The sequence below is a fragment of the Betta splendens genome, chromosome 3 (assembly GCF_900634795.4).
Source record: "Betta splendens chromosome 3, fBetSpl5.4, whole genome shotgun sequence".
Lineage (NCBI taxonomy): Eukaryota > Metazoa > Chordata > Actinopteri > Anabantiformes > Osphronemidae > Betta > Betta splendens.
The window spans coordinates 16276928-16294662 of record NC_040883.2 but is presented as its reverse complement, the minus strand read 5'-3'; the positions used below and the strand labels follow the sequence as shown (position 1 = coordinate 16294662).

Here is a 17735-nt window from a genome sequence, read left to right as displayed (position 1 = left end):
CAGCATAAATCTCCACGGCCCCCGTGTGCTTCTGGAAATCAATTCATTCCATTGGGTGCTGCTTTATTTATGGCTCACCATAAATGAACCTCGGCTGATAACGGTTGCGGTGGGGGGGGGGTGCTCGCCGCGGCACAGGGGCCGTCACCAGTGCGTCCGGTTGGAACATCTGAGGCTGCAGGACGGCGCCGTGCGTCCGGCTGCCAGTCGGACGCGGACGCAGCCGCTCAGCGGAGCCGACGTCAACGTGACGGCCGTGCGGCGCCGTTGACGGTGACCTTTCACAGCACCCACTCCACCCCCACTCCCCACTCCCCATCGCTGCCCACCTACATGTCCAGTACCCGCGTTTCCTCTGTCTGCTCGCCTGTCCGCATGCCTCAGGCCTGAGGAGGCCAGCGGTTTTATTAAAAGAAAACAAGGAGCACTAAGAAGGGATGCAGGAATGAGGACGGTAAATCTGCCGGCGACGTCACCGAGGCTCAGAGGGAGAGAGAGACCCCGGTGTAAAAGACAGCTCTTATTCTCTGGAGCGTAACTGGGCTGCGGGTTTAAGACCGATGGCACCAGGCAGATTACGCTCAAAAGGCAGTAAAAGGTGGAAACAGTGGATGAAGTGGACAGTAAAGTCAAACTGAATGGAAATTAGTGGGTTTTTCTGTCTGACTAAGAGTCCTGGCTCCAAACAGCTTCAAATCCCTATCACCTGACTGATCAGTCATCCCCCGCTGCCTTCCTCTCCGCTTAATGAAACATCTCCTGCTAAGCGGAGGAGTTCAAATCTGTCATTTCCGTTTTGTCAAGAAGAATAAGAAAAACAACATCAGTACATTTTGTGCTTGTTATCCACGTGTTGTTCCTCAGCTGCTCCCTGCAAAAGCATCTCACACGCTCCTCATTCACGGGGCCAGGCTAATGTTCGGCTCCGATACAAGCAGTCAGTTCAGTCACTCATCTCAGTGCTACTAAGGACGTTTTGATGCCTCTCCATGATAAAAAAAACTTATAAACATGAGGTGCAGATGAATTTGTGCCTCTCTATCTCTCAGAAGGGCCATGAAGTCAGGAGAGACACAACAGCACAGACATGAGCAGAAGATCTGCAAGAAGTTTCACTGTGGGTGTAATACACACAAGTAACCCAGATATGGAATAATCCAGCTGCACAAATTCATATGAATGCTGGAAAGAATCAAAAGGAGACATCCACCATCTTTTGGCTAAAAGCTTAGTTGACAATAAATCTGCATTTATCGCTTCACCATGGACTTGTCATTCTCTCCACATCATCCGCTGTCAAACCCATCACATTCTGACATCAGACAGAATACAATGTGAAATCTGTTTGTGCTGTACAACAAAATCAACTTCTTCCACTCACACAGTTAAAATGGAGCCCGGCACCGAGGGAGTCAGTGGTGCTCTCATCAGCAGCACTGAGGTGGTTAGCGGTGAAACTCTGCCCTCTGCAGGATGAGCGCTCTCAATGAACTGTTTCCAGACAGACTCACTGGAGAACAGTTTCAGTTCACTTGTTCTTGTTTCAGTGAGGCAACAGCGCCGTCGGTGGCCGCGACGGTGTACTGCAGTCAAGGACGAGGTAAAGGTAAACAGCATCACAACCTGATCAGCCTAATCTAGAGAACAATATGTGAGGCTTTTAATCCGTGATGAGAAAGAAATGGAACCATTACAATGAATATAACTTTAACCTACAAATTCAGAAATAACATTCTTATATAGAAAGTATAGATGAATGTATTGACATAATTCCTTCTAATAAACTAATAACAGTCAGTGATTTCAGTGTATTTAGGATAAAGGCATTCACCCCCTTAAAATAAATACTTCAAACATAAAGCTGACTTTAGCTAAAGGTGACCTCTAACCTTGATAGGTCAGAGGTCATGCTACATCCCTAAGCTACAGATGTCAAAAGAATGCTGACTCGTTTTCTTAAAGACACACGCACACACACACACACACACACACACACACACACACACACACACACACACACACACACACACACACACACACACACAAAGTCACTTGTTCTGAAGCTTGTAATGAACTCACCGTTAAATATTTATTGCTCTGTCATTCAAAAAACTGTATATTAGGAGACTAGATTAAAAGATGCATTGTAACAGACAGTTGCTGACGTCACAGACATACAAATTTGGGAACTGGAAAGAAATGGTCAGTTTGTGGTCTGTTACTCAGCAGAGATGCAGACAGGCCTCCTTTGGCTGATTTAATGGACATGGGTGCAGGGGCCATCAGAACTATGAGCAGAGTACATCTCTCAGCAGGTAGAATCCTGAAATAGCAGCCTTGATCCTAATGGTGCACAGCACTGCCCCTGGCTTCTGACGAATGCATCCTAAAGCACGCACACACACGTAGAACCCCACACACACGCAGTGACGGACAGAAAAACGCACACATCTCCACGCACCCGTCGACTCTGATTAACCCATTTCCTCTCCTTTTTCGTGTCTTGCTTTACTCTCTCTGCAGACAGACTCCAGCGAGCCAGGCTGCAGGTTGGCACCATGACTCCCCCGAGGCTTCTCACTTTACAAAGTTTCACATTTCTGGTGGTCTATTTAGTTGTGAAGGAAAATAAAAGTCAAACATGAAATGAGAGCCCCCAGAGGTGCCTGCTTGTAGGGGACGGATAGAAGAGGAGCCGCACAACAGAGGAGACTGACATCGCTGGATGGAGGGACAGAGGTGACACTACAGCTTCTATTTCAGCAACACAGAAAGAAGAACAAACTATAATAATATACGTGGTTCACATTAAAACAATGAAATGCTGCTCGGATTTTATCCTCTTTGTCTATATAAAGACATATTTGACATATAATTTGTGAATTCAGACATTCACTTGATGTCACGGGACACAATTGTGTATGAAAAAATGTATCCTAACCAACATGATTGCAAGACAAGATTGAAACCTTGCTGTTTAATGAAGTTAACGAGTCCACAAGTACACTTATATAATGATCAATGTATCAGAATGCATTTATACTGATTTTATAGAATAAAAAATAATTTTGATAAAACTAAAATCTACTTCATTTCTTTCTTTGCACCCTCTCAACATTAAAAAAAACGCCTGTTCAAGTAATTTTAACCCGTGTGCATTATCGCCCTAACCTCCCACACCCAGGGCACAGTGATCGCGTTGCCATGGAAACAGGGGAACGGAGCTAAATTATGAGCTGCCGAGGATCCATCCAATTTCGTCAGACGAGGCTGCTGCTGTCACGTGATACCGGATAAACGCTGAAGTCATAAATTAACCCAATCTTCTCTCTCATAATCCAACACAGCTGCTCACAGCTGACACCACAGACATTTTTTCCACCAAGCGAAACAAAAAACCGCTGAAACATCCCAACGGTACAGAAAGTGGACTCAAGAAGCTGTTGTAACTGCTTCTATGGGTCATTTTTAATGTCCTACATTAAGTAGCATAACACAACTAAAATAGTACCACAGAGACCGCTGGTTGGATCAATAAAATGAACCCCAGTGCTCTGTTAAGTGAACATCACAGGCCACGCAGGGTGCTTAATGTTATTTATTCAGTATTGACAGTTGCTGAGGTGATGTTGAGGTAAAGCAATGATTAATTTACTGTGGGCCGCCATGCAAACAAAGAGCAAGGAGGCGAGAACAACAGGTCATCTTTAAACAACCGTAGGGCCTGAAATCAATACTACAGGGTCACTGTTGTAATGTGGGCAGAAAAAACCCACCAGTGCTGCTACTTTGCCTTAATTATCGGTCACCTCTCTTTTAAAGTCCCATTCTTCTATCGCTCCTTGTTGCTCCCACCCCTCCCTTTCTGCTCGTGGCCTCCAGTGATTCCCCCGCCCGCCCCCCTCCACCCGGCTCTTCTTCTGTCACTGTTTGAGAAGTGCTGACCTGCACACTGCCTAATAGGACCAATCAATATCACCCAGAGGACGGCACCGCTGCATGTCCTAATATGACGACATGCTTCCTGCGCGGCGTCCCTGCAGCCGCTTCCCCACAGATCTGAGATCAGCGTGCGCAGACAGTGCACACCCTACAAGCCAGCACCCGGTGACCGATCCATTCATTTCAATTCATGTGAGGTGTTCGATAGTACTCCATATTAATAAGGACCTCTCTTATGGCTGCCACGCATGTCGTAGATCATTGCTTCGTCTATCTATAGTACCGGCATTGATCCTGCCTGCCCTTCCTGCCTGACATTACGGATGCATAGTGCCGCGGGATGAGCTAACATGAGGGGCAGAGAGCATGTCATTATGCAGAGGGGCCCGTGTCTTTAAAGAGCTAATGAATCACTCCGAGTAAAATCAAAGCCCATAGGGAACCTGAAAGCTCCAGCCTATGGATTTGCTGTTGTTAATGACGAATGCAATTAACAAGAGGTTTCAGCCGCTTTCTCCAGGGGAAGGAATGAAGCCTCCACTTAAGCTGTGAGCTGAAAAGACGACATGAAATGACATGCAGGGGACTGTTAACTGGATTATTTAGTATTTTTGTTAATTAGTGAAGCAACATCAGGTAGATTTCTAACTCTTTTATTTCTATTTTTGTTTTGTTTTGAATTATTCATGGTGCTGAGACAATAAAATGTTTTTATTTGGATTAAGATTTACTATTGTTGGCAGTAAATGCACGGGAGTTGCCTCTGGAGTCAAATACAGACAAGTCTGCAGTAACAGTATCATCATGGGCAGGTTTCACTTTATTTCTGTTTATTGCATCATATGTCTGCACTAGTTACAGCCACAGCTTAACTCTGCGTGTCTCAGTGTGAAGGTTTTAGTTCATTATTGCCTGATGAGGTCATTGTAAGGACATTGTGACCAGAGCACAGCTGTGGGGCCAGACTCACCACAGCGGCACCAGAAGATCGTGCCTGTTGTACCAACAAGGGGTGAAGGGAATTATTTATAAAGTGTGCATGGAAAATAATTCCTAATCAGAACCTCCTGCACCCTGCTGTCGACCCATTTTCTCACCCCTCATACACGCCGCTCTCGCATTCTTCTTGTTTTGTCATCTCTCTTTCCCACTCTCTCCGTCTGTGCCCATCAGGGCGGCACAGACCTGAGAGGGCTGCCTCTGTGCGTGATGAGGCGCCGGCAGCATCTTGACTAGATGACAGCACTTCACTCGAAATGTTTGCAAATAAAGAACAAAACTAATACATGTTTAGCAAGAGAAGTAGGAGATTTAATGTAACAACTAGCTCCAAAATGCCAATCGAAGAGCTTCATTCTGTTGCAGACTGATTGGATTTGTTAGCAGACAATAAAGAGCATCCTCACATTCAGGGTTTAAAGTTCTGATGGAGTCATAAAAAGCGCTGTCTGTCTTTTTCATTAGCCCAGTTTTAATTCTTCCATCTGCATTAAAAAAGGACAGAGTGCTTACAGCCAGCTTCTCCTCGCCTTTCATCTATTTCCACTAGTCTCACGCTCTACTCTCGTGGCTCAGATGCAGATCTTTGAAGGGTAATGAAAGGTATTTTGTTTTGTATTCATCAAACCTGAATTGAAATTTAACTGTCAGGGATGTAGCTAAATTTAACTGTCAGCGGCTACATCCTCCTTCTCTCCATCCACAGTTTTGTTGGCATCTTTTCATTTCCATCATAGATTATCTTATTTTTGTTTATTAGCTGTTAATGTATTAATAACATCACATTGTGAATGTCAGTATATTTGAAGCACATTTATGGCACTTATCTGGTGACTGAGATCCCATTTCTTTTCTGAGCTTAGTGAGCAAATCCCACCATCTCATCTCATTCACACAGCCCGTGTTGGAGGTTGACTGCATAATGAGCTCCAATTTTAGTAAATCACACAATGAATTCAAACAGATTGAGCTCGTAAGGGCAGCAATAAAAAAGAAACACGGGGCTCATTGCGAAAAGAAAAGAAGCCATCTTCTCAGTAAATCTTACTGGCAGCTCACACGTGCGCACCTACAAACACGCGTCCACCCCCCGACGTCGCTGTGAGGGATCGATCACTTCGACCACAGTGAAGTACACATTGGCAGCCACTCTGCATTAGAAGACAAATAGAGGAGAGGAGCTATCAGTTTGTATTGAATAAATAATAGCTGTGATCTCAGGGGAATTCACCCAGTTTAACCACAGACTCTTCAGATTCTCTTTTCCACAGTGTTCACTATGCTGTTTTTATCACACAAAAATAGCTGCGAGTGAAAGATAGAAAACACTGCATTATGAAGTAGATCATTTCTTACATCTATTATTCATGCGTCAGACTTACACTCATGGACATCTTGTGATGGTCCACAGCAGGCCTAAGGAAAGCAGCTAATGTATTAGGGAGACACGCTCTGACCCGCTGGTACCGGCTCCTTTTCTAGTCGGGACAATCAGCAAACAGCTGAGTGTGGAAGAGGAGCGTCGGCATCGAGGCCCCTGTGCACGCGCTGTACAGAGAAGCTTGACATACTTTCTGCTGCGTTTGCATCAGATCCTCATCAGTTTAGAGAAGGTAAGGTGTGAGGCCCTGGACGTACGGGCTCCAGCATGACACCACCCTTACGAGGACAAGCAGTAGAACCAATGTGGGCTGTGATTCTCTATGTAAAGACCAGATGCATACAGAGAGTGCAGCCATGATGCTTCTGGAATACTATCCGTCTTACTACGCTCCACGTTGAGCTTAAGTTAGCAGAAATACTGTCCTCACTTCAGAAGTGATCCACCAGGACTGCACACGTGCATGTACAGTAGGTACACGTACAGTAAAAGACCACTCAATGACGTGAAGTGGACTTGAAAGAAAGCTGAGATGGAGCTGGACATTCCCTCAGGTTGCTCAGCCCTATTTTTATCCCACTAACAGTGTTTCTATAGTTGGACAGTGTATTTCTGCATGAGTGCTGCGCATGTTGTTTCCGTGGACGACTTGACAGAAAAGTCACATCCAGCGTTCACAGTCAATCTTCCTACATAGCTCAGGTACCAGCCATCCCTTTCTGATCCTCTCCTCAGTCATGTCTGCAAAGGTAAAAAAAAAAGCCTCTGTGTCAAAATGACTAAATGACAGGAAACTCCACGGCAGCGGTCGATCCTCCTGACGAAGGCGCATGTTGCATCACTCAGGTTATCAAGGCTGTGCTGTGTCATGGCAGAGCACGTGTCCCACTGCCCCCCCCCCCCCACCCTGAGACTTCCTCTGTCTACCTCCAGCCCTCCTTCGCATCCATAATGGATTGACTTGTTTGAACTGCAAATGCCGCCTCTCTTAAACATGATCATAGCTCTGACGACAGGCGGGCGGCTGCGTCGGAGACGAATAATGACTCCTCGCACAGACACACCAGGCAGCTCCTAATTAAGGCTGGCTAAAATACTAAACATGCAGCAGGAACACACGCATGCACTCTGCAGACTGTCAACGTGGAGAGGAAGGACGGGGGCGGAGGAGGAAACATCACTGTGGACGTTATTAAAGGAGACATCTGCAGAGGGTCAAGACATAAAGAAAGTAGTGGGGGGGGGTGTACAGTCACTAGAACAGTGCAGGAGAGCTTTATTAGGCTCTGCGTGTCCACCAACACATGAAAAAACAGCCTTACCGAGCATGCATTAGTAGTAGATTGGCATGCTTTTACATCATAAACCCGCTGGTTGCTTTCCCAAAACACTCACAAACACACTCACACACACAAACGGGCGCAGGAGCATGAGTTGACTGGTGGCGAGAGTCGGCCAAGCGCAGTTCGCAGCTGAATGGACAATCCCTGAGTTAGTGGGGCTTTTTAGGTCCAAGCAGCTTACCCAATCATTTATCAGATTATTACTTTTCATGAGAATAAACCAGTCATAGAGAGAGACATATGGAATGTGTTGATCTGAAAACCAAAGAAATGTTGCGTAACCAAAGGTCACTGTGTGTTTTCATGTATTTTTCCTCTGGCTTATAACAATATTAAACATTAATTTATTAGGATGAAAACATCTGTTGGACATTTGTTCTCCCTTGAAATCACATTACGTGTAATTTAGCATGTGTAATCACAGCTTATGTTTAATGCAGCTACCGCCGCAAATGAAGCGGCAGCATCGTTCAGATGTTTGTCTGACGTCTAAGTTGGTGCAATCGAGCCACAAGCGAGACTCACGTTGGCGTCCAGCAGGTCCATGCTGTCCAGGCTCTTGCTGCGGTGAATGCGGCCTTTGATGCGGCGCAGAGACGGTTTGCCCTGGCTGATGGGCAGCGAGAGGGTGGAGGCGGCAGGCATCGCCGTAGCACCAGCGCCGCCCGTAGCACCAAGGAGCCCGTCCGAACCCCCGGGGGCCCCTGAAGGGGACGCGTCGCCGTCTGGAGGAGTGACCCTGCAACACGGGAGCAACAACGCAAACAGGGCGATTACCACAAACCATCGCACTGTTGCTCATCATCCTACTGCCTCCAGCATCAGTCAGAGGACAGACCAGCGATCAGCTGCTGATCGTGGAGTATTTAGCGGATGCAGACATTTCCCTCAGGAGAGTTAAACAGAGCTGGAAAGCATTTTTAAGTGCTCGTTTATGTAGGTTTACATTTCACTCACAGTTTGACCGTTTTATTGATACAACAAACAGACTCTGGCTTGTTCCTGATCTTGTACAGCTTGTGGGCTCAGGACACAGCAGCTGCATCCATTAAATACCACCCGATTCACAATGACCACCTTTTCCTCCGAAGGCCAATCCGCACAGCTTGTAGCGCTGCCAGGCACTGCTGCATATTTAAGGGAAAACATAAAGAAGCCTGCAGGATCAGAGTGACATAACTTTCCTTTTGCTGTCTTTACTTTTTAAAGGACACACTCTCCTGTTGGCTGTAGTGGCACCCAAGCAAGTGTGAGTAATTGGGCTGAATGTCAGCGGGCAGCCTGCAGATGGAGGCTAGGTATGGAGCACCCACTTGCCTTCTATTATTAAACAACAATGAGGCTGCTTTGCAGAGAAGGGGGGAGGGTCCCGAGGTTGTCTGAGGTGACGATGAGGTGGCAAGAACCTGGATTTTCCAAATCAAATGCCAAAAATAACAGCTAGAACAATCAGGAATCTTTTTTTTTCTTTAACAGAAAATAAAGCAGCAGCTTTGCTAATTAACTGACTTGACTTGAGGGACCGGAAGGAAAAACAGGGAACAGGAAAAATGAAAGACATCAGATTATGGAAATGGAGCAGGTCCAACCCCCATCTGCTTTAAAGCCCATTTCTGTGAAACGGCCACAGTTTTCAAAGGGAAGTCAGACTACTGTATCTGTGGTACTTGATAGGTATCATAGCGACAGGCCATCAGCCAGTTCAACGGCTTGTACAAAAGTATTAGACCGTGTTAAAGTTGACAACAGGAGACACCCTTCACAGATAAAAGACAAACCTACTGACAACCTGCCGGTCCGACCGGACACGGCACAAATACAGGTCAGACATCTCTAACATGGTCAAGTGATGTATTGTTGCTCGTATTGTAATAGATAGATTATTGATATTTCCTCATTAAATACAGGAGCCAGCAGCTGATAGAACGACCTTTGACATCACTACACCCCATTACTGCTCACTACCAGTTTACAACCTGGGAGGCAGGTCTTGCTGTCTGCAGTCTGCTCCAGACAGGCAGCAAAAGCACCAGGGCACAAATATACAAACTAGAAGGAGCAGCAGTGCAACTGCTAACTCGCTTTGGGGATATGAATGATTTAATATCAGTGATGCTGCAAGATTTCAGACAAATATATTGAGCCACGCAGTGGATGCCAGCGGATTAGACACAGTCTGGCTGTGCCCACAGACCTCAGCCTCACTTTTCACTCTAGAGAAACTCTTCAGCAGCCTGGAGTTCATGCCCAGTGTGTATCCAAAGCGTCAAACAACGCTAGCGTCGTAAAAACAAAAATAAAGACAACACACCGAGAAGCACTAAGCTCCAGCTCCACTGAGAAGTGAGCGCCATGAATATTAGATGAGGTTTCAGCCCAGAATAGAGAATCTCCCTCCTGCCCTGGATTCGCGAGGTCGCTGGTGAAGCTTTATAGATTACCTCATCCCAGGGTCCTAGAAATGTGTAACTGTCACAGGATAATTATAGAAATCTATTGGTAGCCTACAAGATGCTAAATGGGCCTGTTGCTGTTTCCTGTTGCTCCGTAGAACCTCAGCTTTTGGATCCAAAAACTAATCTACTGTACAATATGCAACTGCATCAAGCAGTTTCATCAACATTTAATAAAATCCATCCATCCATCCATCCATCCATCCATCCATCCATCCATCCATCCATCCATCCATCCATCCATCCATCCATCCATCCTTCCATCCATCCATCCATCCATCCATCCATCCATCCATCCATCCATCCATCCATCCATCCATCCATCCAGCATTCTTATCCTTGTGTGGGTCACGGGTTCTGTATTCAATCCCAGCTGTCATTGAGTGAGAAGCAGTGCTGGACCGGTCGCCAATCCATCACGGGGCCAACACACAGAGCCAGGCAATCATTCACTCATACTACGGCTGCTTTAGAGTTTCTTTGGAAGGTGGAAGAACCTGACAACCCCACAAAGAAAGGCAACTGGTCACTCATAGCTGTGGGTCTACAGCACTCAGTACTATTACCATCTCTGTCTGCACATGACAGTCAGAGCAGATCTATTTTAGATAGTTCTATTATAGATATGGTTTTATTTACATTTCACTTCCACTTTTAGTAGTGTTACTAAATAACATCCTGAGTCTGATCTTGTCATCACACCAATGCACCACCTCCCATCCACCCTCTAATGTCCCTGGGTTGTTTGTGCAAAGTCCTATCATCCAGTCATCATCTTGGCTGGAGAGTATTTAAGCCACTTTACCTATGCTGTCTGTTTCTGCTGTCATTGCTGCCTAAGCAGCATTTCAGCCTCGCCCCTTCATCACCCTGACACCACCAGTGTCAAGGCTCTGGGGCATTTCAGAGCTAGATGCTATTTATAGGGCTCCATCACTTTCCTGCCTGACTGACAGGGTCAGAACTGAAGTCTCTGTTCATAATGCATTAATATCACGTTCGTTTACATCTTGCCTGAATAAAGTATAACTAATTAATATTAGTCTCTCCTATTATTCAACTTCAATTTGCTCATGTAACGATGAGATCCCAGTGTCTCTCTCTCTCTTTAATACACAGCCACGGGTATGATGCCACCACAAGAGGAATGTCTTTAGAATATCCAAAATCTGTGGACTGTGCTCAGACAAAGTGTTCAACTCAGTCACAGCTACAGTATGAGGCAATGTCTCTGCATTTGGGGATTTGCCTTTGTTCATATCATCCAACTCATCAGGTGACAATGACAGTGCTGCATCCAAAGCAGCTCCTTTTTCCATTTATAACCACAGACCTTTTCAAAGAAGCTGTTACACAACCAGGATGCTTTTTTCATCTGTTGTACTCTATAGGCTCACACACTTGCCAGACGGTCACACAAGTTAAACGCGATACAACAGAAAGAAAAAAGACAAAAAGGTGGAATGTAAATGAGGCAGGTGAACGGAGCCGGGGACAGCTTGGTGCTAAGAGGCAGAGGTGAAGGAAACACAGCCGTAGGACAGAAGACAGAAGAAGACAATGATGCAACGGGACAAAGGACAGAGGGACACTGTCAGCATATAGCTCAGAGGTTGCTGTGACTGCTTTGTAATGCTTGACCGTTCAGCCGCAAGTTATGGCAGCTGATGAACATGTCTTATGCCCCCCGCTACTGGGGGGCTTCATCCAACTTCGGGGGACAAGTGATGACAAGAGGTGCATGACACATGAACTAAATGACCCAGCTGACCCTCCCAAACGGAAGAACAAGCCTGTGACTAAGATGCTGACTGGTTAAAAGCATCCATGACAAAGTCTGAGGACGAAGAAAGGAAAAACACAAGGGCAGTTATTTACTAGTTGGGGACTGTGAGCTCTTTGAAAGCCACCTGGGCAGAAGAGGATGGGGCTGGAAGTCTGAGGCAGGATCAAGACTCTGATTAGGCCAGACAAGCCTGACAGATGGACGGAGCAGATTAGGCATATAGACATGTATCAAACAAGCCGGGACAACGGTCACGTCCAAGTGCTGTCTGACTCCCGTGGAGACGGCCGCGGGGGAACAGGCAGGTCAACGGCTGGTGTCGCGAAGCATCCATCCAACACACGTCCTAAAGACATAAACACAGCGCGTGAGCACGTCCAGCATCCGTGTACGAGCAACGGAAGTAGCCTGAGACTCCGCCGCAGCTTCTCTGACACAGCCCCACAAACTATACAGTAAGCACGTTTCAGCTCAGCAGCAGCAAACAGTACATGCGTGTACTGTAGATTACTGATGAGCAAGCACTTCCGCTCCTCTAGTGAACTAGACTTCTGGTCCGTTTGATGTTTCTTATCCTGATCCAAAGCCGGAACAATATAATGATAATTAGTCTAGTTCTTTGTCATCACTGGTATTTGATAACATGGTTGCTGTTTAAAATATGCCAGTTAACGCAATACTGCTCTTTTTAAATATTATAATATTACCAGTAAGAATATTTGTAGTTTATGCACATACCTTGAGTATATTATTGAACTTTTGCGTCAGTCTCATTATACTAGAAGACACATGGAGCCATTTCAGTGACAGTATCAGACTACAGACTACACTATACTGTTGTCAGATCATATTAAACTTAATGAAAATACTAATGCTGACAGACGTAGAAATCTGCTGAGCAGAGAAAGAGGAAGAACAAATTGGGATCTCTGTCAGACAAAAGCGGACCCCCTCTGCTGTGTCCTTCTCTGTTTGTGGGACGGCAGTGATGGATTCCATCTCGTCAGCCCCCCGTGAGCCATCGTGACAGGCCAGAGTCACCAGAGGCCGAGGACGTGTGACTCACAGATTCTAAAAGTCACCGCTGCGCCGCGTTTGACTCTGAGTGGAGATGATGAGTCCGATGGGCCTCCGTTACCATCACGGCCGCCAACAGAGTCTTTAAGCATCAATTACGCCAATCCAAACCTGTGCTGTGTGTAGACTGCAGTTATAGTCAGGGAGGAAGCAGCTGGTGAGTCAAAGGAGTAGGTTCTACTTTGTAAAATCATCAAAACATCAAAACTAAAAATAAATCAATTTACCTTATATTTCTTCAAAAATGGCGCACTATAATTTCTGCTACGACCCCAAATTTTCTTAGTAATATTTTTTTCTGAACATTTTTTTCTACAGCATTTGAATGAGACTGAAGTTATCCTCAAGAACCCTCCGCCTGAGAAAAACAAACACAAACTCCCACTGGCACGGGCACCCACAAATCTTCCCTCGCACACACCCACAGGATGCTCAGAGAGCGGGTGGGGGTAAGGGGGTGAGCCACGAGGCAATAAACCCTGTGTAATCTGTTCCCTTTAGTGGCATAAACCATCTGAGAGGAGATTACAACCGTTCTGCCAAAGTAAGAACATGCGAGTTCCTAATGGACAGAAACACTGAGTACGAACGCACACAAACAAACAGTCGCACTCACACTGGGCGCCTTGCGTGCACTCTGTAAACAACTGAGGAGTGGAAGGTTGTGAGAAAATTATGACTCCGGCTTTTAAGATCAGACTGGGTGATTTTAATACAGAAGGGCTTCTTTGACTTCAGGGAGCGAAGGACAGAGAGAGACTGAGGGAGAAGGAGAGAACATTTCTGCATGCTTTTCACTAAAGTACTGATTATCATGACAGGCCCACCCTGGACTCCGGCTCCTGCTGAGGTAACTAATGCACTGCATTGTCAGATTGTGTGAGATTACGCTCCATGGACTCCACGAGTCGGGGATGGGGGTGAGGGGGTGGGGGGTACTGGATGTGCGTGTTCCTGTGGAGAGCTGGGAGGGAGGAGGTGTGGACAAGCAAATCAGGATGCAGGGAGGCGCTCATATGTTTGTGTGGGGCTTTTGGGGGGTGGGAGTGTGGACGCTAGCTTCACGCATCGTTAAGCAGGTGGACTGAGAACACCAGGTGGAGCCGTCACTGTGTGTGTGTGTGTGTGTGTGTGTGTGTGTGTGTGTGTGTGTGTGTGTGTGTGTGTGTGTGTGTGTGTGTGTGTTTGGTGGGGTCATCTGGTACACAATATACACCCACGTGGTCAGATTAAGGAAGAAGCACGCATCATCAAAACTAATTAATGTTTACGACTCAAATCAGGGTAATTACTGTTCATCGTGCCTTTTGTATAATAGCGGGTCATGAAGTCATATAGAGAGCTCGGTTCCTGCCTGATCATTCTGTTCCATCACTCGCAGGGTAGATGCAGCTACTGTGGATGAATACAGTACGTTAGGTATAACTCATGTAACATCTTGATAACATGTGGTCAGAATACAACAGCCTTTAACCTTGAACCCATGATGGAAGAAACCACTAGAAAGAAGAAACCACCTGGGGCCTTCAGTTACTGACTGAATTTGTAATTGAAAAGAAAAATGAATCTTAATTTTAATTTAGCATGAAGTGCTCTTTAGATATAATGGATGACAGGAACTTGAGTAAATTTGATTGATGTGAGACCTCCTGGTTCACAACCACCAATTACGTCTCCATTGTGTGTCCTTTAGTAACAACCACATCACTTACAGTAAGTTACTTTCCCCATAGCCGGGCTCATGGTGTGCTTGTCTTGGGTTTAGCCATAATTACTGGTTTCACACATGACACAAACACACAGACCTTCACTTGCAGAAAGTGTACAGGTAGTTTGCACTGGATCCTGCAACACGCCCACAAGGTAGAATTTACTCAATCTAAACAGCTTAGTCTTGTTTCTTCCAGTCATACAAAACATGTGGAGAAATGAAATGAACTTAAACTGAGTGAGGAGAGGAGGATGTACTGTACGGTAAAAAAATTCAACTTAGTCCAAGTACAAATAAGAGAAACAAGTACAACCATTCAAAAAGGACATCAGCGTTTGCACAAGGCTGCCAGAAATCTGCATATGAATTAATAAGGCCACATTACAGATTAGTATCGTACTCTGAGTACTCAGGCTAATTGAATTACTAGTGTGCATGCAAGCTTCCTGATTCTGGGGTCTGACTTCACGCTGAATAAACACAGGCATCGCATGTGAGTGAAAATCAGGGGCTGCCTCCATGAAACACACACTTGCAGGCACACGCTAGCTCAGCCTCGCTTCGTTAAAGTGCCTGTCAGAGGCGATACAGTAATCCTGTTTTAATGGCCGTCCCCTCCCCCCACCTCAATATGATGGCCCCAGACATAGCGCCGCGTCTCTCTTAAGGCAGAAGAGTCAAAACTGAGGCTCCACTATGTCCTTCGCACACAGCAGTCACACTCCCTCACTCACCTGTGTGACCACTGCTCAGTCAGGGATGTGACTGCAGGCCACCGCACATGCAAAATTATACAGACATTCACTTCTAAAAATACAATGAACTGCAGGAGCTGGATTGGACATCCACTACAATAAATCAGTGTCTGCCTTCTCACTATGAACTTTTGCCAATCTGGAAGGATTATGGTTAATGCCTCAAGTTATTTACGAGCAGAACCAGGGGATGATGATCAGAAGAACAAATGAATGTGCTCATTGTACCGGCAGCCTGTTATTAGGTTGACGCCATTCTGCGGTGTCATGAGCTTAAAAAATATTTTTATTAACATTAAACATTAACAGTAAAAAATACAGTATTCATACATGGCCTATATTGTAGTGATAACCCAGGACAAGTGATGCAGGTTTCCACCATGTTGTCAAAAGTCCCAGATCCCAGACACTGATATTAGCCGTTGTCCCCGTAGCAAACAACTCGAACAAACTTGTTTTATAATGTGAAACCTTTATTTGGTAAATGGTTTTCCAGCTTCTTCTAAACATGTGTTTTTCCTAATCAATGCAGGAAAAACTAGCATTTGAATCACCCACCACTATGGACATGTTTTTCTAATAAATGTGCAGGTTCTTTAATAGAGGAAATGTCAGAAACTCCACAGGAACATGTACATACAGTACATACATACATATTAGTCTGTTTGTCTGATCAAATACACAGTTTCCTATGACTGAGCAAGAAACAACGCTAACCCTCATACTGGAAAAGCTGGATGTAGAGAATGTTTAGCATTAAGAAGCAGCAGATCAAGTTTGTGTTGCAAAGAAAGACTTAATAGAAGTAATTATTAAAAGAGGTTTGGCAGTAAACATGAGGGAAGAAAGCCACAAGCACGAAACAGATATCTACATTCACTTGTTCCAGTCAACAGAGGGTTTGAGCGTTTGCTACTTTTGTCTGGTTTCTGATATTTTAATAAACCAAACGAGGTGATGATCAGTCCACAATAAACGATAAACACATGGGATCCGACCTACAATGCAAAGCAAAAATCTATGGTGGTTTCTAAAAATAAAATGGCTTTATAAATAAAAGGTCGCTGATCTACAGCAAATGCAGGCGCCTGATAAAAAAGCAGTCAAGCATTGATTTACTACGTGACATCAGAGGATGTGAGAGCGGAGACGCTGAACGCGAACCGCTGGAACATCTGGACCGAGGAAAGCGTGGAGCGTCGTCTCACACTGTTGCTGTGAACGCACCTGCTGTGTTGTGTGTATTGTCCGCCGCGTGTGACACTCGCCAGCAGCGGCGGATCAAAACAAACAGAGGCCACCGAGCGACACGCGGATGAACACAAAGGCGCAGCGCGGACGCGCGAAAAAGAAAAAAAACCCTAAACTAAAACGGGAAACAGCCCGTTTCCCGCTTTAACCGCGCGCCGCCTGCTCTGTTTATCTAACGAAGCCGCGCTAAGAGGCTAAACCTAAAGGCGCTCTCTCCACATGGAGAGGCACGCGCGCGCGCACCGCCGCGCGCACCACCTCCACTTGTTCCTCCTCACTCACCACAGTTGCCGCTTCGCGGGCAGGCAGTCTTTGTTGGACGCCGTCACCCCCATGGCCATCTGCATCACCGTGATGTATTTCTGGTACTTCATCGTGTCGTCCTTCCGCGCCGTCGCCGCCACCTGTACTTCTTCTTCTACTACTTCTAGGAATGCGCGCGCCACAGAAGCGACACAGGTGAGCGTGCGTTCAAACGTCCGCGACTGTCCCCTGGCATCTTGACTACAGAAAAGCGCGGTTTCCGCGTCGGGGCGCGTGTTGAGCAGGAAAGCGTTCCCCGAGGAGCTCAAGGAAAGAGACCTCACCGCCGCGACCCATGTCTGCGCTGACTCTCTAATCTCATTAGAGCTCAGAATAGATTGGCTAATCCATTCAATTTTAGTCAGGACCGGGTCATTGCTGCGCTTCTCCCCGTAACGGCCACTTTTCACTCGCTTTCCTCCTCACCCCGGCTTTCCTCCCCCCTCTCTCTCTCCCTCTGTGGACTAACGGACCAACAGAGTCAGAAGCGGGATGCGGCGGCGGCGGCACCGAAACGTCTGCGAGGCAGCGCTGGGTTCAGCGAGAGAGAGGGAGAGAGCGGGGGAGTGACGGGGGAAGAGGGTGGAGGATGAGGAGGAGAGGAGGAGGAAGAGAGAGGGAGAGAGAGAGGCAGCCGTGGAATGGATTTGATGCCGAGTGAAGTCTGTGTTTATAAAGATTGGTCCATGAGGCAGAGCTGGGGTGAGGAGGAGTGGGAGGATGGACGGGAGAGA

General features: G+C 46.2%; 1 protein-coding gene across 9 annotated transcripts in view; it reads right to left on the bottom strand.

Moving 5' to 3' along the window:
• Window positions 1-17520, bottom strand: part of tjp1a (tight junction protein 1a) — a 69283-nt gene extending 51763 nt beyond the window's left edge. For all 9 annotated transcript variants that reach the window (XM_029143648.3, XM_029143650.3, XM_029143651.3 and 6 more), the window contains exons 1-2: window positions 16981-17520; window positions 8191-8404 (exon numbers count right to left, since the gene is read on the bottom strand). In XM_029143648.3, coding sequence (XP_028999481.1) covers window positions 8191-8404; window positions 16981-17072 — 306 coding nt within the window. In that variant the 5' untranslated portion in view covers window positions 17073-17520. The remainder of the gene's footprint in view (window positions 1-8190; window positions 8405-16980) is intronic.
• Window positions 17521-17735: the final 215 nt, after the last annotated feature.